Below are 25,782 nucleotides of genomic sequence, written 5' to 3' on the forward strand. Positions count from 1 at the left end.
CTCACGTAGCTAGATGATAAAGATAATGTGTACTGGTGCGATTTGAGTTATAGAGAAGCATGTACACTTTGGATTTTGGTTTTTAGTGCTATAGTGAGTAAATGGTTGGGCTGGTTAGCGGGAGGCAAACTGGGTTGCCTGCATACAAAGTCCTGGTACACATCAACCTTAACTTAACTGTCCTGTAAGTTGCTTATCTGTCGTGTGATGTTTCCAGAGTTCTATGTTGTAATGTTACTGTGACAAATCTGTAAATGCTCTCAAAGCGATGTATTTTCTGTGAATGTGTAAATAAATTTGCTTACTGTAAACAAATGAACTGTAAAAGTTGTGTGTAAATGTTGTATGGTGATACTGTATGTAACCATATGAAAACTCTGTCAACCAACATGCTGTTTGATATTTCATTTATATTGTGGTGGGACTTTTGTAAATTGCAATAAACATGAGCAGATGGTAAAAGAACGTTTTTTGTAATATTTTGTTTTTTTCTGCCGTCCGGTTAACATGAAAGGTCTTTCCCCATGTGTAAAAAATAAACATTTGGCTTCTGACACAGTGACTAATGTGGCTCTTACATCGCTGCCGTCCAGTAGGACCAATGCTGCTTCTCACACAGCAGTAATAAGGCTGATTATTAATGTTGCCGGATAGGAGGGAGCGACATTAATCCGTTTGGCAGCTCTCCAGTCCAGGATGACCGAGGGCTAATTAGCTGCATCTACTAAGCATGAAATGCAGGAGAGGTGCTCCAAGTGCACACAGAAAAGTTGTATCACGAAAGTTCCCAGACTAAAAAGAGAGTGTAGGAAGACTGAAGGAAGACTGAAAGAAAATGGCGTAAATACAAACTTCAGATCCACTATGAAATCCATAAAGAGATGCTCCGCACATATAACTCTGAAATATGCAAAGCAAGACAGTCTTTCTTTTCTAACATTATCAATAGAAGTTCAAATAACACTCGTATTCTATTTTCAACTGTTGATAAGTTAACAAATTCCCCCTCACAATTAGCGCCTGAACTTCTCTCAACTAATAAATGCAATGAGTTTTCATCTTTTTTTAAAGGTAAAATTGACAAAATCAGACTCAACATATCTGCTCAATTACAAATTCAACAACCTGAACTTCCAGCAACAAACAGAGGGAAACTAAACTTGATGTCAGAGTTCAGCTTGATAGACTACGAAACACTTGACAAAACGGTACAGAATCTCAGCTCTTCCATATGTGTCTTAGACACTCTGCCTAATTTCTTCAAAACTGTTTTCACCTCATAGCGGCGGATGTCCTTCAAATTGTAAATGTATCACTGCTGTCTGGCACTTTTCCTAAGTCACTGAAAACAGCTGTTGTAAAGCCACTTCTCAAGAAGAATAACTTGGATGCCTCCATGCTAAACAATTACAGGCCCATATCCAATCTACCTTTTATTGGCAAAATTATTGAAAAAGTAGTCTTTAATCAATTAACCACCTTCCTAACATCAAATGGGTATTTTGATTACTTTCAGTCTGGTTTTCGGGCAAATCACAGCACTGAAACAGCTCTCATTAAAGTTTCCAATGACATACGCCTCAACACAGATTCAGGTAAAACATCAGTCCTAGTGCTACTGGACCTTAGTGCAGCATTTGACACTTTTGATCACAATATTTTACTACACAGACTAGAACACTGGGTTGGATTTACAGGCATAGTTATCAACTGGCTAAAATCACATCTACAAGAAAGGAGCTTCTTTGTTGCCATCGGAAACTGTACCTCAACACCAACGTCCTTGACCTGTGGTGTTCCCCAGGGGTTGATCTTGGGGCCACTATTATTCAACCTCTATATGCTCCCACTTGGACAAATCATTCAAAATAATTTGATTTCATATCATAGCTATGCAGATGACACACAAATTTACTTAGCTCTATCACCAAACGACTATGGTCCTCTTGTGTCAGTGTATAGAACAAATCAAGACCTGAATGTCTCAAAATTTTCTTCAGCTGAACAAAGAAAAAACTGAAGTAATTATATTTGGTAAAAAGGAGGAAAGACTTAGGGTTGCCACTCTCCTTGACACAAAAGGGCCAAGGATACTGTTAAAAATCTTGGTGTATTAATTGACAGTGATCTAAATTTCAACAGCCACATGAAAGCGATAACTAAATCAGCTTTTTACCACCTCAAAAATATTGCCAAACTCAGAGGGCTGATGTCAAAACATGACTTAGAAAAATTCATTCATGCATTTATCTCCAGCAGGGTTGATTACTGCAATGGACTGTTCACAGGCCTTCCTAAAAAGACTATTAAACAGCTTCAGGTGATACAAAATGCAGCAGCTAGGATTCTAACAAAAACTAAAAGAACTGACCACATTACTCCAATTCTTAAGTCTTTGCACTGGCTTCCAGTAAGTCACAGAATTGACTTTAAAGCACTATTGCTTGTTTCACTAAATACTTGTCAGACATGCTTCAGCAGTACACACCATCTCATCCTCTCAGGTCCCAGGTGAAAAACCTGCTAGTAAAACCTACAGTTAGAACTAAACATGGTGAAGCAGCTTTTAGCTGCTATGCGGCTCAGCTGTGGAACCAACTTACGGATGACATCAAAAAGGCCCCAACTGTAGCCAGTTTTAAATCTAGACTTAAGACCAAACTGTTCTCAGATGCTTTCTGCTAACTGTGCCGAGTTACAAATTCTGAATCTGTGTAATATCTTTAAAACAATAAAAACTCAGCTACTGAGAAGAAGTCATACACACACACACACATCCATCTGCAGAACACAGTCATGTTGTCATCCACACCTGAGATGTACCTGGTAAATTGCTATTGAAGACCCTCCCCGGATGATTCAGTTCACGTACACCCATCAGACAGTGACAAACTCCGACAGCAGAAGGCGGCGGCACAAACATGGACGGACGCCATACACACACTGACCATAACAAAGCACTCAACTGCAACCATCACTCTAGCAGCTGACAGGAAAAAGGAAAAACAATTCACAATACGCAACAAGGAATGAAACAAATGTAATTTTAATAAAAGTTCAATGGTTGATTAGAACCCATTTAAAATAAATAGCACATGAAATTCATTATTAATTTAACTAAAATGCCTGACCCGTTGAGCAGAACAAAAACAGATAGGACAGAAAGAAGAATGAAATACTTTCCAAGAGCTGTTGCGTCAGTGGGGTCATCTTCAAGTGTTATGCCCAGGAGTTATTTACAAACAGTAGAAAACTGTACAAATATAAAAACAACAACACACAAATACACATGTTTAAGTTTTTAAAACAAATGACCTTTACCACGACATGGGCAAGCTCAGAAGGGCGGCAATCTTGGTCCTGCAAAGATTAAGAAAAGATCCTTCAGTCTCTTTCCTCCACTGGGTCTGCCTACTAGTGGGTCTGTCTATCTGCAGAGGGCACCACATGGCAATCCGCAGCCACCATCTTGCCCCATTCCTCTCAAATGTTTCCCTTCTCCATGCGAAAGGACGAAAACATCCCCTCCCTCAGCTTGTGCCTCTGATGACCGGCAGCACGTCTAGCTGTCCAAATGAGCTCTGGTGTGCTGCTAGGTGACCAGCACGGTGCCCTCTGTGCTGCTCTGGACGGTGGTGGCGGCGTCCGGCTCGTCCTGAGTGGGGAACATGGTGGAGAACTGGACCTCGCTTTCCTGCTGGATCTTCTCCATGCTGGAGCACAGCAGGGCGCGCAGGCAGTGGACACGCACCAGGCCCGCCTGCCCGCCCGACACCACCCACGTACTGGTGCCCAGGTTGGGGCTGAAGCGCACCTGTGGGGAGGGAACACAGAGGCTTTCAAAAGCCTGAGAGGACGCAGGAACTCGCAGGAACTCAGATGCAGATGCAGGGACTTACAGGAAGTAAGGGAGGGTTTAAAAGGCAGGGTAGATGCAAGAACTTGCAGGAATTAAGGGGGCTTTTTAAAGGCTGGAAAAATGCAGGACTTTGCTGTAACTAAAGGGCTTTTATAAGGTAGGACAGACTAAAGAATGTAGCTTTAAAAGCTTCAGTGCAGCGAGGTGATCTTTACAAACATTTTAAATCTAGAATATGTTCTGGGTTTGTTACACATTATGCTTTTTACATGTATTTAAACCATGTCTGTTATACCAGGAATAGGACAAGGTCATGCATGGAGAGAGGAACAAAGGGCTGAAAGACAATAGAAATGGATACAGGAAGACAATATAACCAGTAGAGCAAGGCAATAACTGACTGCAAAGCTTCAAAATATAGCAAATGTCCAGGGTTAGATATAACTCCAGCTATCTCAGCCATCTAGTGTCAGATAACTCGGTTAGAGCTAAATGGACCTCTGTGCGGAGGAATAATGGGACTTTAACCTTTAGATGCAGGACAAGACAACATGTCCCACACAGGATACCATTTTAGTGGAAAAAGGATTGTATAACACATTCATAGACATGGTTTCAGACATAACATGCTGGTGAAGAGTACATGTCAACATTTGCTAGATGATATCACTTTTCTATAATAAATGTTATTAATACAGTGATTGCTAATGTCATGCACAAACCGTATTTGATGAGCTGAGTGCAATGATTAAGGTATTCTGAGATTAATTCTAGATACTTTCCCTTATCTAAACTTGTACAGTGTGATTTACTGCATTACATCTTATGTTATTTTGCAAAAATTCTTACGTAGTTACCAGTCAACTGAAGTGTTGCAGTGGGGTGATGAATATTTTAAATGTAGTGGTTAGAAATCTTAATAATTTTGTTAGACATACAGACATCATGGCTTACACATGTTTCCTTAGCAGATGCAGATTTCACTTGCACATGGCATGCTCCATCTTCCATTATGCCTTGACACTGATCCGTAAAGAACCTTATAGAACCGTACAGAAGCCATATACAGCATACTGTATGCTTTTACTATCTACAAACACAAACACACACATCAAGACTAAGTATCATTAAAACTCAGTGTTTTGATTAGATTGTCTTGTTTTCTCTATGGATGGCATATTCTGTTGTGTACTGCTCCATTATTCCTTACACACACACACACGACAAATCCCTCTTCTGTCCTGCTGCACCTCCTTCCCCCCACTCCCCTAGTCTTATCCGAGACCCCGGGTGACATTTTCCTCATTTAACAGCCCATTACCCCTGTCCGTCCGCTCCACTCCACTCCACCCCAGCCCATCAGCGTATCACTCCAGTCCCCCACCCAGGACCTACACCACGCACACACACACACACACACACACACACACACACACACACACACACACACACACAAGCAAAGAGCAAGAGCACAAGAAAAGCAGTCCATTCAGAACTAGCAGTGGAACTAACTGGAGAGGCCTTGATCTATTTCCCCACCTGGGTGGGGGTGGGGTGGGGGGGGAGTACTAGACTGCAAATGCCATGCCCGAGGGAGAAGATGTGGTGGGCCGAGAAAATGCTGCGCACAAGCACACACACGTTACAAAACAGCACAGTCACAGCAGACCACCACACCAAAAACTCAACAAAGGGGGGGCTGGGTATGCTTATACAGACACTCACGCACACATTCCAAAACAGCATGGCAGCATCATCAGACACTGATGCATCTGCATCACTAGACTAGCAGTGTGGAGGCGGACGTAGACGAGGGCGGTGGGGGCACTGAGGCAGAGAGCTGAGGACACTAGTGTGAGGACAAGCGCATGTCCGCTCACACTGCGCCTTGGTGATCACGCCGCGTGAAGGGCCTGGCGTGCATTCCCATTAACTCAGATTCAATCTCAGCGCTGATGGCTTTGTTCCCGGAACGAGGGGTTGTTAAGAGAAGAGAGGAAAAAAAGAGAGAGAAGGCACGATATGCAGCTCCTGTTCAATTAAGTCTGAAGAGGAGGAGCAGTGTGGGGTCAGAGATGAGATGAGTGTAGTGTTTATAGATTTATTCATTTACTTTGTGTGTGTGTGTGTGCGTGTGTGTATGTGTGTGTGTGTGGGGGGGGGGGGGGGGGGGTGGGGGGGGAGTTGATTGGCTGGAATTGTTCAGAGCTCAAAGATTCTTTCCCATTTACAGCTCCAGAACTGGACACACTGGACTGTGTACGAACACCCGACTCTGAGTGAGCGCACACTCACACGCGGAACAGACAGCTAGAGGACTGTGAGGTGTGATTCGCTACATTTGGCAAAAAGTGTGTGGATTAGTGCACCTTTAATGCAGAGACCATGCTGGTGTAGTATGCCAAGATCTACCAAGAACATAAGCTGTCCTGGGATCAGTCTGATAAACGTCTGAGCAGTGAGTTGATAAGACCTTATGGGAAGACACACACACACACACACACACACACACACACTTACCTTGTGTACAGAAGAAAGCGGCATTTGGTCAATCTTCATGGTCCCCTTCACCTCTGTGGCCCGCATCCGTTTCAGGTTGGGCCGGCTTTTGATATCTTTGAAATTCCTCTGCAAAAGGGGACAGATCCATGGAGAGAGGTTTAAGGACAAGGGAGGGCCAACGTCTCTCTGACCAGGGATGTTTCCTGAACACCGCACTGTGCAATAACCACCTTCAAATCTCTCTCTCTCTTACCCTGTCTGTGTCTCCCTCTCTCTCGCTCTCTCTCTCCTTGGTGGCTAGACAACAATCACTTCAGCAAACACACCCCTAAAGATATTTCACCTTGTCCCTTCATCCAATCTTAATGCAGAAGCACATAAGCAGGCTTGTGTAGGCCACCTGTGAGTGTGCCAATGAGGGACTCGTGGTTTGAGTGGGGCTCAGACAGGAGCCGTGTGTGTGACGGAGCAGAACTGTTCCTAGATGGATGACAAGGCAGTTTATGGTGGAGTGTGAGCACAGGCCACCACAAGGGGACAAGGGGATCCAACTGGCTGTCTCTGTGTGTGTGTGTGTGTGTGTGTGTGTGTGTGTGTGTGTGTGTGTGTGTGTGTGTGATGAGCCACGGGCACAGTGAGGGTCGAAAGACAGACTGTGGAGACAAACGTGTCTCCTGTTCTTCAGTCAGGAGGCTGGGGTGGGGGTGGGGGGTGGGGGTGGGTGACTGAGGAGAATTCAATTAGCATTGCCCACTTCTCCCTCCCATAGAAACCCCCATCCTGCTGCTTCTGGGTGGTGGAGCTGTGTCCAGAAGGGGGGTTTATGGGTAATGGACATGCTCAGTGGGCCGTGACAGTAGAGAGTGGGGAGTGGGTGGGGGTGGTTCACTGAGGCGGAAGGCAGGGGAACAGATGGAGAGGTCCGAGTGGTCGGGAGAGAGAGGGGGGGGGTGGAGAGGAGGTTGTGCTGACTCGAGTTTTTTAAATTAATGAAGGGTGAAACACTTAATCAACACAATAACTCCCAATGTGGCTGGCCTTAGCATGTGTGTGTGTGTGTGTGTGTGTGTGTGTGTGTGTGTGTGTGTGTGTGTGTGTGTGTGTGTGACAGTGTCTCTATGGTAACCTTAGGCGCTACTGTGCCTTCTGTCCTCGTGCTCCGTGACTCACTCAGGTGTGTCTGAGGAATGGAGCCCCGGCCATCGTGTCACACTCAGAGGACGCGTGCATGTTAACGGCGTCTGGGATGGGGACCTAACCTGATGTTTACTGACACAGATAAATACACTCACACTGTGCACACAGTCACACACCTAACCCATCTCTCACAAATTACAAGCATACATACAAAATAGACCAATACACACTCCCATTCACACCTAGTGATATAACGGATGCAGAGATCCGTGAATTAGTGAACACTCAAATGCAGAGACCAAATTCCTTGTGTACGCAAGTATACCTGGCCTAGAAACTTGATTTACATTACATAAAAGGACAAAGTCCCTTTTGCATCAAAACAGGGGTCCCCGGTTTCCCCAAAAGCCTCATCATTCTTCAGATCACTCCAACAAACAAAGTGCAATTTAAAGAACCCCTCATCTTCACTTAAAGATGACCACCACATACTTTTTGTGGCATCTGTGAGCAATAGGTGACTGACAGCCTGGGGACCATCCTGGGAGTGGCCCGATACTGGCCCCCCTCACTAATAAGCGTTTCATTAACTGATGAAATGAATGATTGATGTAGTGAGGGATGGGGATCTGGGAACAACCCTCTGACAGGCCATTAGGGAGGCCAATGGGGTCGGCCACACCCACCAGTGACTGGGGGGACCAGATAAGGGCTCATAAAGGAAGGTGTGTGTGTATGGGAGTGTGCATGTGTGTATTTGTGTGTGTGTGTGTGAGATAGAGAGATAGCGTGTGTGTGTGTGTGTGTGTGTGTGTGTATGTGTGTGTATGTGTGTGTGTGTGTGTGTGTGTGTGTGTGTGTGTGAGAGAGGGAGTTCAACCTACCATGTCCGAGTCTTGGAAGTGGATGTAGTACTTCTTCATTGCCTCCTGGAAGGTGGCGGGTTCCACCTCGGGGTCGTTGGGACTCCGTTCGTCACTACGGTTGTCGCCCTCCTTGCCCCTCTCCGTCTCCGCCTCGACACCGAAGCGCACCATCTCGCCCCTGTACACCGGCTGAGGGGAAGAAGAGAGCGTGGGAGAGATCAGATATGAGCACGATGATTAGTCAACGCAACGTATACAACCCAATCAGTGTTGTCCCCCTCATTAAGGTTTAATGCACCAAGGGACTACGTCTAACTGTCTAAAGGAAACAATGAAGCATGTGTATCTCCATCTTCGGTTTAGTTAAGGTTCAGGGACAGTGATACTGTACAACACCACACTGTCCCTAGGTTAGCATGTGGCTGTACATTTCATTGAACCTTGACAGACATTATTTGATTTAATGTCCCGATGCACTTTTAAATCGGGCCGAATACCATCCAACCGGTTACGAATACGACGACTACAAGATGTTCCAGTTCTCGGCCGATCAGGTTGGATTTCTGGCATGTCAGCCATCTTGATCAGACTCACTTGCAGTGTGGGGAACTTAGAAAGTGCAGTGTGAGCACAGCAGTCGTGACTGAGGGAAGCATGTAGAGTGAACTACCACATCATATGCATGCTGCACATTCCAACTTTAACAGTCGCTATGATAACCAGATGAGAATGAAGTAGCAACAGAAGCATACGTGTCTTAGTTAAATGCAGTCTGGATACTTCAGAATGATTGCATTTAGAATATTAGAACAACTTTACATGTAAATGTACAGTAGGGTATGAATGTGTTACAAAATTCAATGGAGGAACACTGTTGCCATAATTCTACTCATTAATTTGATTTTTGTGTCTCGTATCTATCTACACACAGCCTGGGCTTGTCTACACTTGTCTGAAGACTGTGCAGCCCTTGTGCTACAACAACAAATGGTGGATTCATTGCAAAGATCAGCTGCAGACACTCAAAAAGACAAGACATATCAGACAGAAAAATAGTTAATCTTCTCAACTGGACACAAAACCATTTTGGGTGTTCTAATGTACGTACAAATCTGCGATCAGAAGTTTTCTTGAGGTTGATGCCGTTCAAGCCCAACTCTGGCACGAGCACCAACACCATCTCGCCGATGCTGTCCGCCGTCACACAGCTGCTCAGCCACTCCGACAGGGACAGAGACTGGAACCCCAGAAAAGGCACAGTTAATACAAAATGAACAGTTTGAAAAGGCACAGTTAATACAAAATAAACAGTTTGAAAAGCAGACACTGCTCATATCATCATACATAAAAAAGGCTGGACTATTATGCTTGGGTTAGTTGGCATAAAATAAAATAAACTTGACTACAACTTTATATAAATATATAAAATCAACTACACCTCTATTCTGCACAAAAATATGAGATGTGTTCACAAATATTTTTAAAAAGACAATAGATAGTAGCAATGGAGACACATGGGCAGTTCTGAATGGAATGCACAAGATTGTTGAAAGAGCCCAGACAGCACAAAAGTACAAAGCGAGAACACATAAATACTGTATCTAAACAATCTGTACTTCATAGATTGACTGATTAGTTAAATTCTTGCAGAACCCAGCATTTCACCTAAAATGTTATCAAGGATAAAGCACTACACAACTAGAAATATTATGTCCATTATATTAAACCTTACCCAAAGGGTGGCTTTCCTTGGGAGCAGGAATAAGTGCCTGACATCAGTAAACCCTGAGTCAATATAATGGACCCCTTGCTGCATGTGCCTGCATTAAGAAAACGAAATAGGCTGTAAACAAATGCATACCACACTTTTATAAAAGAAAAACAAGTTGACCTCTTGTTGACATTAAATCATGGCAAAATTGTTGAGGAGACACTACAGAAGAGTTTAATATATAAATTATAATATATATAAATTGTCAACACATGTTTAACCACTTTCCTCTAACAACAATTTGAGGTGAGCTACTTTATTTTGAGTAGAGGAAAGACATGACAGAAAAGACATATGAGAGATGAGAAGAGATATATAGAGAAGATGTAAGGCGCTGTGACAGAGGAGTGGTTGGCGAGTAGAGGACTCACGTGGCGTAGGAACATTCCTGAGACATGAGAGCGCCGGACCAATGCAGTGGCCACACGACCTCCGTGGCCAGGTAGCGCTTGAAGGCACAGAGGGGCGTGTGGGTTTTTTGCAGGTCCCACATCTTGGTCATGCGGTCATCCCCAGCCGTCACTATATGGTCACTACAGAGGGGAGAGAGCAGAGATGGGGGTCATGTGATGCAACAAACACACACACACACACACACTCCAAGGCCAAAGTGTCCCAGAGGCAAACAGCCTGTTTGAAACAACTGACAAACACAGGGATAAGTGAAGGTAGAAACGTGTCTTTTGGCATCTATTGCGCTTCATACCTTAGAGCTCGCCTCGCTGACACATGCCTTTAATCTGAAGTTGTTTTTCAGGCCAGTGCAGCCAGAGAAAACACAGTATTCATACAGAAAAGCTGTTAGAGCACAATGTTACCAATCAAGGATGCACCGATGTGCAGCAGTCATTTAGCATCATTGGCTATTGGCCAGTTGTTTAAATCCAACTGATGCTTAGCTCCCATTATGCTAGCATACAAACTGTCAGCCCTGATACGTCAGCCTTTAATGCCTCCACAAACCACTCTAAACATGGGCAGCAAGCATTATTTGCCCGGTGGTCCTACCTCAGCATTTGGTAAAAGCATAAAACAAAACTGCCACGTTAGATTCCGCTAGATCATCATGGAGAGGCACTGCTACAGGAAAACCTTTATGATGACAAATTTGATTCATTTGTTGAACCAGAAAGTATTCATATATAATAAAAAAAAAAGCTTAACATGCCTAGTTTAAAAGTTGAGATCAGATTAATGATTTTAGAAGACATTTTCCAATGCATTCACACATTGGCACTGGCCAATAATATAATCATATTAGTACATTTATATTAGCTACATACAAGTTCAGCACCGACAAAGTGCAAAGATGATGCAGCATGTAAAAACCAGACCTCTGAGGTCTCTTGTCCGAAAGAACTACAGGCTACTTTTGCGTACATTATAGTTCACACATTTAATCACTGGTTTATGGGTCTATATGGCTCTGAGTGGGGTGTGGGGACTCCTGGGGAGGCATGGCTCTGAGTGGATGTGGGGACTCCTGGGAAGGCAGGGCTGTGTGTGGGATGTGGGGGGGGTGGGGGGGAGGCAGGGCTCTGTGTGGGGTGTGGGGGGAGTGGGGAGGCAGGGCTGTGTGTGGGGTGTGGGGGGAGTGGGGAGGCAAGGCTCTGTGTGGGGTGTGTGGGGGCAAGGCTCTGTGTGGGGTGTGGGGGGAGTGGGGAGGCAAGGCTCTGTGTGGGGTGTGTGGGGTGTGGGGAGGCAAGGCTCTGTGTGGGGTGTGGGGGGGGGGGGAGGCAAGGCTCTGTGTGGGGTGTGGGGGGAGTGGGGTGGCAGGGCTGTGTGGGGAGTGGGGGGAGGCTGTGTGGGGGAGTGGGGAGGCAAGGCTGTGTGGGGGGAGTGGGGAGGCAAGGCTCTGTGGGGGGAGTGGGGAGGCAAGGCTCTGTGTGGGGTGTGGGGAGTGGGGAGGCAAGGCTCTGTGTGGGGTGTGGGGGGTGTGGGGAGTGGGGAGGCAAGGCTCTGTGTGGGGGGAGTGGGGAGGCAAGGCTCTGTGTGGCGCGAGCGCTCGTGATTACTTTTTGCCGCTCTGTTACTCTGCAGATGGACTGCGCTCTCTGTGAGGAGCCCTCTGTAGCCTTCACTAGCGGTGTAAATGATGAGTTCATTACCACGTGCAGCATGCGGGCTCCCCATAAATATGACTTTGGTTGGGGAGGGAGATGGGTGCTGAACGTACAGCACAGCTGCAGAGAGGAACAGGTGAGCATACCTGTGAGGGCTGAATACATTTAATCATAGCATATCACATACAGTAGCATATGTGTCAGGAGGTGAAGGTATACTGACAGCAAGATTTCCCCGGTTTCTTAAGGGTAGCGACAAAAATGACACGCTTCAGGGGAAACGGTTACAGTTTAAATCGAAAATGTTTTGAGTAAGCATGGGGCAGTCGTGGCCTACTGGTTAGCGCTTCGGACTTGTTGCCGGTTCGAACCCCGACCAGTAGGCACGGCTGAAGTGCCCTTGAGCAAGGCACCTAACCCCTCACTGCTCCCCGAACGCCGCTGTTGTTGCAGGCAGCTCACTGCGCCGGGATTAGTGTGTGCTTCACCTCATGGTGTTTTCACTATGCTTCACTAATCCACGGATTGGAATAAATGCAGAGACCAAATTTCCATCACGGGATCAAAAGAGTATATATACTTATACTGAAAAGCAGTCTGCATTAACACTACTCCTATTTGTAAGATTTATTGTTTTTCTTTTTTTTTTAAAAAAAAGGTTCCCCCTCCAGCACCTGGTACCCTATGCACAGTGTGTGGTAGCTGACATTTATTTATAATCAGTTACACAGAGACATTAGATCATTTATTTCAAATTGATATGAAAACTATTTTTGATACCAGAAGCTAAAAGTTTGTGATGAATAACTGATTAATAACGCACCCACAGCATTATCTGAATGCCCCTGTTGAGAAACCCTATTTCAGTATGGTTATATCTGCACAAAAGTCATCGGTCCATTACAAAGGAATTCTCACATTGAGAGACTATTCACTGTTAACAGCAAGTATCAACAGCTTATAAACAAAACTAAATGGCCATCAGAATAAAACGGAACAAAGTATGCCTCTTCCCAATAATGCAAACCCTGTGGATAAAGGATTCTGCTTTCATGTGTGCCTGTAGTGTAAAGGTAGTGTCTGTGTTCCTGCCATGGGGATGTGAGCAGCAGAGAGTTCAGATGTCATGTGCAGAAGGCGAGAGCTGCGACTATGCTATGTGCTCTTGCCCCAGGCGGGCACATGCCCTCGCCCTGGCATCTGGACTGGGTGAGTGGGGGAGAAACGAGGGGGTGAGGGCTGAGCAGCAGACAGCTGAGTCCCCATCCCCCATCCCCCCCCACACACACACACACACACACACAACAGCCCCTAGACTGCAGCCGCTGTGTGTGTGTACACACACAACTCGACATGACTGCATGCTCCATTCTCTCTTACACAACGCCTGCGTCTTCACCTCCTTCTCCTCCTCCGTCTGCCATCTGCTGGGGCCAACTCACCCTTACCCTCCTCCTCAAGTCTGTTGCTTGCTTGTGTGTGTGTGTGTGTGTGTGTGTGTGTGTGTGTTTCTCCTTTTCTATCTCTCACACACCCACAGCTATACTGTATGCAGCCAGTATGTATGTGCGGCTGTGAGTGAGTGTGTGTGTGTATGTGAGTGATTACACACCCCGTCTGCCAAATAGCCCACACACACGCACACTCAGTGTATGGAGTATGAAGATGTGTATGTGTGCATGCACTCATGTGTGTATGTACACGCATGTCTATATGTATGCATGAGTGCAACTAAATATCTATCACACTCTCATTGACATCCCAGTAGCATTTTGTTCTTGGAGATGTGGAAGCTCTGCAGGTTAGTCCCCCCCCGCCCCCCCCTGACTTGTCATCTACCTAAACAAGCTTTTATGACACGGCCCACTGAAGCATCCCACAGCCCAGCACAGCTAATGCAGCACGCTCCACACATAAGGTCACTGCTGCCCAGGCTGGCTATGGCTATCTATGGTGAGAAATAAACACTTTGTACAATAGTAGAAACTTAACTTAAAGAACTTAAATCCTTAATATGTCATACAATTTTAATTTTGCTAAAATGTATTTTATTAAACTGGTATAAAAAAAGTATGATTCAGGAACCAAGGAACCAGTATCTAAGTCCAAAGGTGCGTTCAAATTCGGCAAACATTAGCAAACGTTTGTGGCGAACAGTTAAATTTGAACGATTTGGTGTTAACATTCCATTGTAACGGTAATTATATTGTTGCCTTCGTCAAACTCACATCCAGCTCCACTGTATGTTCGCGAAGAACTACCTCCTACTCCTACCTGTTTGCGAGTGTTTGACGAAAACTCAAGGCAAAAAGAAAACTGTTCACCAACGTTCGCCTATGTTTGTGAATTTGTTCATCCTTCTCTAGCCATTGCAGCTAATAGGCCCAGTACTTATTACCCGACTTCTGTCCAGCTAAGCAGACGAGTCTCACAGATTCCTTCCCTGGACGCCAGTACACTGTAGGAAATACCCAAGCGGAAGCCAATACTCCTTTGAACTCAGTGCCTTGACCTAACGCATGTCTCAAGTGGCTACACAAGAATTCTATCCAGCTACAGTAACTTTAGGTTACCAGCCTTAAGCATTAGACTACAGGGCTACATATTTGAATATCAATATTGGCCCTGTGTGTAAGTGTGTATATACTTTCTATATATGTGTGTGTGTGTGTGTGTGTGTGTGTGTGTGTGTGTGTGTGTGTGTGTGTGTGTGTGTGTGTGTATTTGCATCTGTGGCGATTTAACCATCCAAATGATTTCTAAACGGGTTTATTACGTTGAAATATTTGCCAAGTTCCCCTTTAAGAGGCTAATGCTCATAACTGACCAGCAGGACGCGTCTGATGGAAGACAACAGGGATCACTGTGGATCGTCAAGGTACACTAATCCTGCAAGGTTTTGTAATTCGCCTTGGCTCCTCTAACGACGGCACAGTGAGTCATGTGGCAGTAGAATTCAATTCCCACCACGGTGATGAAATGTGCTCTTTCAGAGCAAGAAGTCACTGAGTGAAAGCATCTGCCTCTGGCTGATGGGGTTTAATGTACTGAGAACCTTTTGCACAAGGATCCATGAAATCTCTTCAGGCAAAAAGGTAATACAAACAAACAAACGCACGCACAGACGGATGGACGGAAGCACACACACACACACACACACAAATAATAAGAAAATAAATGATTTAATAAACATCCTGTTTTAGTGTGTGTGTGTGTGTGTGTGTGTGTATTGAGGGGTGAGTATGTATTTAGCTGTGCGTTCTCACCCTGAGGCTCTGCACCAGCTGACTGACCGGACCAGGTCATCATGCGCCAGGAAGCTGTGGAACGGGTAGATGGCGGGAGACCTGCTCGGCGCCCGAACCCGGAGAAGAGAGGACTTAGTGGTCAGATCCCACAGGGCCACCATACCTGCCGAGGAGACAGACAACACACCTGCGTCAGACACAGATAAACTACACCTGGCTCTCTCTCCCTGCAGAGCAGTTTCAATGCATAACTATGGGATTATTTCCCTGACATGGATTAAGCCTAATCCTAGACTAAAAGAGGACTTCAATGTGGATCTCCATTAAAGAAAAGTTTTTCGTCTAGGACTAGGCTTAATCTATTATGTTCAGTAAACGGTCACCTGATATTTAAAAAACAAAAATCAAAACTATACATAAAATCTGATGGTTTATTGTTATGTCTGAGAGAACTGAAGTGGAGCATATAGATAGATGGTAACTAGGAAATCATCATTCCAACCTTACATACCTATCTATATAAAAGCGGATGTACAGTATAAGCTCATCCATGACTAGTGGCTATAGGTGAAACCTCAGTGGAAATGGGAAAAGGGGAGTATGATTAGGTACCATTGTAGAAGCCAGCTGCCACCAGGTTGTGTGGTTTCACTGGCATCCAGTCTATGGTGAAGCACTGTCCACTCTCGCCCCGGTGCTCCACACTACTCGAGCCTAAACACAGCGTCAGCACCGGCTGCACCTGCAAACAAGGAGCCCAAACCCAGACACAGCAATGAGCCACACGTGGCGTCTACTCAAAACAACACAGTTTGAGCAACGGCAATTTCATTTGAACAAACCTGACATAGGAAAACAACTATGGGATGGATGGTAACCCAAAAGGTAAGAAAAAGGCTAAATTACAAAGAAAGGTTTACAATACACATAGGGAGCGGTTAAATCTGTCTGAGACCTTGGGCACACATATTGCAGCAGCAGCAGCACCTGCTGTGTAATGTAGCAGTTAGCCGTTAGCGTAACAGTGCCTGAAAATGTCTGAAACCAAATGATGTTGTGGCTCCTTGCGGTCAACTCTGCCCATGGCCATGGAGAGGACCGTTTATTGGGTGCTGTGACCTGGAGCCAAAGCCTTATCTAAGGAGGATGAAATGCTGGCGGAGTGAAGTGGAGAGAATGGTTATTGACCTACCCGGCATATCAGAGGCTCTTGGCTGGCTTCACCTATTGGGAAAGACATAAATAGTGTTTATCAGCTGTGCATACTTATCGATAAGGGAGAGACGATAATTCATTAGTAGACTACACGTTTATTATTCACCTTATTCAGCCCCGCCCATTTTTTTAAATTCCACGTTGTCTTTAAACTTCCGGTCGGCTAGCTACGTCTAGTTAGCTTCATTGGGATAACACGGCAGAAGAGGATAGAGAGGCTAACTTACCGAACAGCCGCCCCAAAGTCAGTTTTTTCCTAACTTCAGATAGGAAAGCTGTATAACAGAAATGTCTTAAGTCACCAAAATCCTAAATAAACGTTCCTAACTTTAGGATGACCCATAATATATGATGCCAGTCATCTCGATAGAGCTCTGCTATCTCAATGTATCGCAATGGATGTACTGCTCAATCGGAAGTTCGGAGACAATGTGGGCAAAGCTAGCGCCCCCATGTTTGCGCGCGGAATAAGGTGAATAAGGGACAATTAAAGGTGGTGAGAAGCTGAATTGGGAGAAGGCCACAGGCCCATTGCGCTGATGTGCTACATCTTGAAAACATGATCCCCTGGCCAAAACCTGAGGTAACCTAATCTTGTAAATGGCAGCAAATTAATTTATGCTTTGAAGATACAAAGAACAATCAGGCAATGGTCTTCTAAGCATAAACTGTACTCAATGGATATTAACAAGTTGAATAAGTAAACTGTTCAGTTGTTCAGGGGAAAAAAAGTTTCTGTTCAGTCATATCTCTAGTCCTCCATTCACAAATTCCTGCAAGTCAAAGGGCCATCCTTTCCTACAGACCCCTCCTGCTGGTCCATCCAGGCCCACTGTGATTGACAGCCACTGGGGAGAATGCTGTCAGGTACTAAGCTGAAATTCATGGCTTCAAACACTAACAACTGCGTAGCAATGCATCTTTTTTGTCATTTCAATTATAGATCCTTGTCTGATAGAAAACGAGCTAGTAAATTATCTCCACTGAGCGAGAAGAAGCCTCGGAGTCCTCCCCCCAACCTCCCCCTCATGGGGGACTCTCAAAAAGCTATTTAGAATTATCTGTGCCAAACACAGTGTGCTTGTGTGTGTGTGTTGCCTATAACCATTTCACTGCTAGTCCTGACAGTCGAGTGCAGAGGGAAACCTTGCAGGAAAGAGCGTTTTTCCCCCCTTTGTCTCGGACGTGAGCGTGCAGCTTGGTACAAAGGGAGTCATTGTTATTCGAAAGCATGCTTGTTTAGGTGGAGGGTGCTCTGGCTCTGCAGGCTACAGGCTACATTACACTGTACAGTTTTGTGAAATGAAAGAAGGCAGCCGCATCTTGCTCTCTAGCATCACCACCAAGACACACACACCAGAGTTTACACACACACACACACAAAAAACAGTAAAATTCATGCACCCCCACTGAAAAAGCACACAATATGAAAATCCAAACAGAAAGAAATCATACACATGTGCAAACGCACATTACACACAGACATAGACAAAGACACACACTGCAGCCATCCAGCCAGGGCACCCAGGTGTGACAGTGCCGTCTGTGGGTAGGGGGTTTGAAGTACAGTGTGTGTGTGTGTGTGTGTGTGTGTGTGTGTGTGTGAGTGTGAGAGAGAGAGAGAGTGTGTGTGAGAGGGGTGTCCTGTCCAGCTCTCTGATGGAGGTCACCTCCCCAGAGGCCAGTGTTGGCAGCAGTAGAGCGGGTCACTGAGCCTATGGGTCCTGAAAACTCAGACACACACACGCACACACACACTTTTACACACACATGTACGCGCATACACACACACACACACACACACACACACCTAACGCCCCCAATCATTGCAACCTTTCCACTGTTTCACCATGGGACCCGTTTAAGGCTAAATGTAATGCTTAGATCAACCCAGCAACACTGCAGAACACTCAGTCTCTCACATCAACATGGCAACAACGGGATTCAAAAAGGTTAATGGGATCCCAAAGCAAACCATGGATGAAAAAAGAAAATGCACAGGCACATGCAATGCACCATACACAGGCATTCTCTTCCTGATATCACTTAAGACACAATTTTCATTAAAGGTCAGAAGTATGGTTTTATAACTACAACCAACGATCTTTGATACAAGGATACAAGGAAGTTTGTCACATGCATATAGTTACTGGAAGTAAGAAATGCAGTGAAATTATGTGTGGTGTCAGCCTATTTTTGTGCATTTATTGGGGGCTCAAGGGGCTAACCCAACTGCCAGGGGTCTTGGTGTGTGTGTTGGGGGTCAAAGTGCTGTGCATTTATTCATGCAAAAACCCTCTGTTAAATACTGAGCCATGGTTGCAATGGAGCCATTGGAGTTGCACTGTTGCATTAGAGCCATTTTGCATCCTCTACATGGCTCTGGTCAGAGCCCTAGAGATCTATATAAGGCTCTGGCATAGACAGTAAAAGGGGCTCTGGCTCTGGTTTAGTATGAGAGATTCTATCAGTGGATTTAAATCATTACAAGTGGAGTTCTAGAACTCTGTTGACATCACCTGTTGGAATCTTACGAACATTCTTACTGTGCAAAGGAGAATACTGAGGTAGAACACTCAATCAGTTTGACCTGGCTACAGAGATAACACTGAGAGAGAGCTTTCTGCTGGCAATTTGACACAAATTCATCAATTCACCTGTTTCAATAATTACTTGCTATTGTTAATCCTGTGTTTCATCAACTACTACTGCTAAAGGACAAAGGAGAAGTCTATTTTTGAGACCTTTAGACCAAGTTGAGGCCGATTTCAGTTGCTGAAGATGGAGGTGAGGGGAGATCATGGCTGCTTTATGCAAGCCATGAGAGTCTGCTTAGCCACCATTCGAGACCGGATCAGACAAAGGAGAAAAAGACAGAGGACCAAAAATTATAGGATCTGTCAAACCTTGGCCGTGGCCAAGACTGATTCGGAGAAAAGGAGAAAAGGGAAGAAGTCACTGGATTCTGGGCTGAACACCAGGGCGTATAAACCAAACCACTCGGCTAAAGTTGCACCCGCTAACGTGGACACCACTCAGGGAAGGAGGCAGCAGGAAGATGGAGCTCCTGGATAACTCCAGGACAGAATGAAGGCTTCTCTGCAGGCTTTTGAGGAGCGGCGCAAGCCATACTGGGTGCTCCAGAGAGAAAAAAACATGGATGATATAAACAGGGAGGCCTCTCAGGCCAGAGGGGATCTCCAGCCTGGAGAACCAGCTACTGAGAAGGTGAACATGGAGGACACTGTGGCTGGAGAGGATCTTCAGCCTGATGAACCAGCAAGTAAGACTGCAAATCATAGACCCAACACTGATAATTCATGCCCATAGTTAACAGTATATACTGTAGTCTATGATATTCCCATAAAAAGACAAGTCATACCCACAGTTAACTTTTTTCAAACCTTTTCTAACAGGCTGGGTTGTGGCTAATGGCGAGACAAAAATGGCTAAATGTTGAATGGTGTTTCCTGTTTGACTTGAGTATTTTATTGTTATTTTCACAGCTGACCTTGGCTCCAGTTACCCTGCCCCAGTCGAAGGGTCCCTTGACACCGAAGCTGGAGAGGATGCTCAGCCTGATGAACCAGCAAGTAAGACCGCAAATAGCATAGACTTCCACCTGCTAATTCATGCCCAGATGACTGTATGGGAATAGAGTAGACGGAAAACTGCTAATTCATGCCCACAGTTAACCTTTTCCAAACCTTTTCTAACAGGCTGGGTCGTGACTAATGCCCAGATGTGGCAGAAAATGGCCCAAGATGGCCGCGTCGTCTACACAATGCCCATCATGAACTGTAAGTTACAGTTCATTTGTAGTGACAATTTACAGGGAGTAAGCTTAGTCCTAGCCGAAATACCTATTTTCACTGGAGATCTTCATTGTATAGGAATAGCTGCTGTTGTTTATAAGTGTGCTTTACAAATAAACTGACATTAATTGTGACATTGAACAAAAGGGTGAATGTTGAATGGTACAACTTGTTTGACTTGAGTGCGTCATTGTTATTGTCCCAGTTGAAGGGTTCCTTGTCACTCGGGCTGGAGAAGATTTTCAGTCTGATAACCCAGCAAGTAAGACCGCAAATATCATAGACCTAAAAATGTTCTTGTGCCCAAAGTCCACTTTTTATGATAATGGCATAGACCATAAACTCCTATTTCATGCCCAGAGTTAATATTTTTCAAACTTTTTCTAACAGGCTGGATTGTGGCTAATGGCCAGATGTGGGAGAACATGGCCCAATAAGACGGGTCCTGTTGTCTGAAGAATGCCCCTCATGTACTGTAAGTTAAAGGTCTTAGTTATTTTGAGTACTGTACATTTACAGTAACAAACTATAGTTCATAGGGCCAGTTAGCTTAATCCTAACTAAATGTCAATTTTCAATGGAGATCTTCATTGTATAGGTCTATGTTCAATCCATCTTGCTTTTAATTGTACAGCGCTTTTTTTTAAACTGCAACTGTTGTTTTAAAATATGCTTAATTAATAAATTGACATGAGTGACATTGTCAAAAATGGGTGAATGTTGCACTTCCTGTCTTGAGTATGCTATTTATATTGTCACTATAAATCAACACACTATTCAAGTTGAGGAGAATGCAGTCGGTGACTCTGATCATCTAATACGACCTCAAATTCAGTGAGCTGCACCTCTAGCACTGTGTGTGTACTGTTCCCAAAATACTCCAGTGTGCAGACACAGTCCTGGCCCTGGAAATGGGAAACAAAACAAAGTATTGAACTGAACCATATACTACTCCTGCCCATACAACGACCTCACCAGAATCAGACTGCACCTTAGGGGACATCCTACTTTTGAACTTGAGCACAAACTAAAGTTAAACAACTCTGAATGTGATCAGCATTGAATTAACAATCTATATCCTGATGGTTTTATCCACAGAGGATCCTGGAAGAATCTATCCTTCTCATATGGGCCTTCTATCCTATCTATATGGGACTCCATCCTTAAATACTGTGGACAGCTATTCAGCTACTTTTCTTCAACTGTTCAGCTGCCCTTCAACTGAGCATTTCATTAGTATTCTACATCAAATAAACATTTTTGCATACTTGGATACTGGATGAAGCGGTCGTGGTGTGTATGTGGAGTGTCCATGTGTGTGTCAGGTTTGTTTGATGTGTTATTGTATGCGTGTGTGTATGTGTGTGCATGTGAGAGAGAGAGTCTGTGTGCGTGTTCATCATAGAGTCAGAGATGAGGTTGCAGCTATTGTACGGTACTCTCCTCACTAGTGCATGATGGGGGCTGACAGGCCTAGGCCTCGTCCAGGAGCTACCTGTGAACCCTGCAGGTGATTGGCTGAGTGACCAACACAACGTTCCCAAGCACAACACATACACAGACTCTCTCAGAACCAAACTAGATCATATTACACTGTGACTGCACTTCATAGGCTTTTTTAGACTTTTTAAGACTGTGAAAACCCTGTTCATGCATGTATGATCATATTATGAACATAACGCCAACCATGTGTTATTACCTCCTCAGCACCAGTGCCAATAAGTGGAAGAAGTATTATCTCTAGTTTGGCAAGTTATGTTTGTTTCTTTCATTTATCCTTTATGCTTCATGAAGTCCACTGCCGCATATGTAGTGTAGTGACCTACAAAAGATCTCTAAATCCCTCCACCAACTCACTAATGCGGTGTTGAACCATCAGAGTGTGTGTGTGTGTGTGTGTGTTCACTTGCAAATGTTACAGACAGTGGTCTCCAAACGGGCCATTAATCTGATATGCGCGCGGTCTTTACCACTCTGGCCCAAGGCAAGCGCTCATTCCTCGGCCAGTGTGCTGGATGTCATCCATCACGGGCCATGCGGCAACAAGCGTTCTACTGACACCAGAGCCCTGTGTCCCCCACTGGTTTATGAATCATGCACTCAGCGTCATCCACAACTGGGCTGAGGCAAAGGAGAAAAGCACAACACACACCCAGACACACACACATACACATATGTACCAGACACACACACATACACTCAAGCACGCACACACACACACAAACACACACACACCAGACACACACACACATACACACGGACCAGACGCAGACACACACACACAAACACACACACACACACGTGCACCAGACACACACACACATACACACGGACCAGACGCAGACACACACACACAAACACACACATAGAGACCACACACTCACACACACACACAAACACAACACCCCCCACACCCCCCCACACACTATTGTCCAGTCGCCACCATTCAGCATCGTTGCTCTGCCCTGTGTCCAGGGGCCGTTAGTGCAGTCGTATTAGACCACATCCTGTCACGACGGGGCACAATGATTAAGCGGAGATCCCCTGGGGATGGCAGCTGCAAAATAAACGTTGCGCCGTGATCGATGTGTCATCGGACATATGCAACTCAGAAAGCATTACATTTGATAGCACTTGGGATGGTGCTATCGAATTTGTGCCTGACTCTAATGGAAGCCTGTTGCCACTGTCGACAATGTTTTGCCGAGGAGACGCCCATGCAATCTGATGCGAGGTGGAGAAGAATGAGAGTAAAGAAAGGCTGAAGTGAACGGATGGGAGGAGGGAAGGAGTGAAGGGAGGATGAATGAGTTTGGATATGGACGCTGTACTTCATCCCGGTCACTTTCACTCCGCACCACTTTCTCTATCCATCCATCTCAGCCCTTCTTGCTACTCCCTCTATCCGCCTCTCAGTCATCATTTCTTTTCTCTCTCTCACTTCCACTCCCTCCTACCTGTCTACCAGACAAAACGCATGGTGCACGCCAACACACACACACACACACACACACAGGTATACATGTGAGCATGTAAACACCGAAAAACAGACACGTGACAGAGTGTGGAGGATGGGTTGGAGGGCCCTGCTCAGGCTGGGAGGAGTGAGAATAATGCAAAAACAGCCCTGCTGTCTGAGATGAGCAAGACACACACACACAAAACACACACATAGAGACCAGACACACACACACTCTCACACACACAAACACAACACCCCCCACACACACTATTGTCCAGTCGCCACCATTCAGCCTCGTTGCTCTGCCCTGTGTCCAGTGTGCGTGTGTGTGTGTCCAACATACACTCCCTCCTACCCATCTACCAGACGAAACGCATGGTAAACGCCAACACACACACACACACACGCACACTTCTGCCAAAATGCTCCTCCACTGTTATAGATGAGTCTGATCACTACTCATTACAAAATCTTAACACATTAACGTTATAACTGACAATGACCACGTGACAACGAACATAAATATGTGCATGTCAATGCACAATGCACAGGAGGTCTGGAAGGGAAATATATGATAGAGTGGAGAGCCAGAAATCTGTGGCTCGATGGTGTTTTAAGCCCCCACCGTCGACTTCAAGGCAGCGCTGCGACTGTTGACTTCAAGGCACCTAACCCTTGCCTAAACCTAGTGCCTTCCATGCAGCGCTGCCTGGAAGACGACATCGGTGCCTTAAAACACATAACACACAGTAACAAATCGTTCTGTGAAACAAGACTAACATTTTCTCATCACTGCTGCCCCCTTCTGGCAATGTTACAAATTGCAACCTATTAAATACACAAGTTGCAGGACTGCACAAATCACACTTTATGCCATCCTTATACCAGAAGACTTTGCAAAGATTTGGAAAAGATTTTTGAAAGACTAGTTTCAGATCCTCTCACATCAAAAGACAGGTTTTTGAGTTTTTAAGTCAAAGACTATGATTTTTTCAACGACTAGGGATCTTGCAGGGTCACTGATTGCAAGACTGCAACTAGATTCCTTTAAATGATTTCCCATCGTGCACTAGATATTAACAGGAACTCAAATGATAGCCTGCTCTTATTAAGGTCATATTTTCATGTTTAAGCTGCACCGTTTCATGTGTGACATCCCTAACCAATATACAGTTCTGTCACATGGAATAGCTGACTAATAATTTATAAGAAACAAAAGCACAAATAATCATATAGGTTACTTTGCCCCTTCCTTTTGGTGTTAGAGCTCAGTGTTGGTTTTTATATTGTTAATGTCACTGCATGAGCCACGAGTATGTTTTCTTTCTATCAAGTCAAGTCATCATATTCTTTATTTTAAGAGACAGACAAACACACACACACACACACACACACACACACACACTTCCAGTGACACCAACTTGTCAGGGGGTGATGGGCAGTGTAGTTAATTGCCTGTTACAGAATGCATGTAGGATTGTTTGAAAGCACGGACAACAATTTTGTTTTCACAACTGAGCTGTTGACATGTTCAATAGCCTAAACAGGGCAGAGGACAAAAATGTAATTTAAACAGCAACAAAGCTGTTGCCCACACTTCACTTCCAACAAGTCTTGTATACTTACAGCAAGAACTCTGCAACATAGCGTAGTACAATAGCATATCCTCGCCACAAACTCAACTATTGATCTTTTTAGCAAATCTGCCCCTGTAGGTTTTTAAATATGAATGCTTTGCCTACCAAGCACCAGGCTCTTCAGTTCTGTAAAAAGGACCTACCATCCATCGGGCCTTTCCTCTGTTTCAGCAGGCTGTCGGGATGGGGGAGGCTGTAGATGACGATCTTGCCACTGGAGCAGCCAGCCGCAAGCAGACCCAGTCGAGGCATCTGAGGGCTCTGGATGGGGAGGTGGTTTTAGGAAGATTTAAGTCATTGTGGTTGCTATCTAATAGGACAATGCAATGACTTAAGTCATGAAATGCATGAAAACATCAGTGTTTAGACCGTTTGGGCTCAACCTCTGGGGATTACAAACGGTATCTGCATTCACAAAACCAAAATCATGGGCTAAATTTTGTGGAGAGGAGAGGAAAATGATACAATATTTCAGATCCCCCGTTTGCAGTTGATTAATCATTCCCCAACATTCATCAATTACATAATAGAAGAAGGTTGAACCCTCTCTCCTTTCTAGGAGAGCAACACCAAAGAGCTTTTTGTACCTTAAAATAATGTTTCCAAAATGGTTTCAGTGGGCACTTCTGCCTTTGCTTCGCAGCCTTCTATCGGCTATAACCGCACTATGTAAGTTTGTAAGATCGGGTAGCGGATCTGTAGTTTGA

General features: G+C 44.9%; 1 protein-coding gene across 1 annotated transcript in view; it reads right to left on the reverse strand.

Annotated features, from left to right (window-relative positions):
- Positions 1 to 3,027: 3,027 nt before the first annotated feature.
- The window catches only part of gtf3c2 (general transcription factor IIIC, polypeptide 2, beta), a 31,479-nt gene continuing 8,724 nt past the window's right edge, over positions 3,028 to 25,782 (reverse strand). The window contains exons 10-19 of the mRNA XM_048251239.1: positions 25,219 to 25,336; positions 16,639 to 16,670; positions 16,059 to 16,188; positions 15,465 to 15,609; positions 10,507 to 10,668; positions 10,097 to 10,184; positions 9,473 to 9,601; positions 8,383 to 8,553; positions 6,380 to 6,487; positions 3,028 to 3,814 (exon numbers count right to left, since the gene is read on the reverse strand). Of these exons, the coding sequence (XP_048107196.1) occupies positions 3,593 to 3,814; positions 6,380 to 6,487; positions 8,383 to 8,553; positions 9,473 to 9,601; positions 10,097 to 10,184; positions 10,507 to 10,668; positions 15,465 to 15,609; positions 16,059 to 16,188; positions 16,639 to 16,670; positions 25,219 to 25,336 (1,305 nt within the window). The 3' untranslated portion in view covers positions 3,028 to 3,592. The remainder of the gene's footprint in view (positions 3,815 to 6,379; positions 6,488 to 8,382; positions 8,554 to 9,472; positions 9,602 to 10,096; positions 10,185 to 10,506; positions 10,669 to 15,464; positions 15,610 to 16,058; positions 16,189 to 16,638; positions 16,671 to 25,218; positions 25,337 to 25,782) is intronic.

This window comes from Alosa alosa, chromosome 8 (genome assembly GCF_017589495.1).
Source record: "Alosa alosa isolate M-15738 ecotype Scorff River chromosome 8, AALO_Geno_1.1, whole genome shotgun sequence".
In the NCBI taxonomy this organism is placed as follows: Eukaryota; Metazoa; Chordata; class Actinopteri; order Clupeiformes; family Clupeidae; genus Alosa; species Alosa alosa.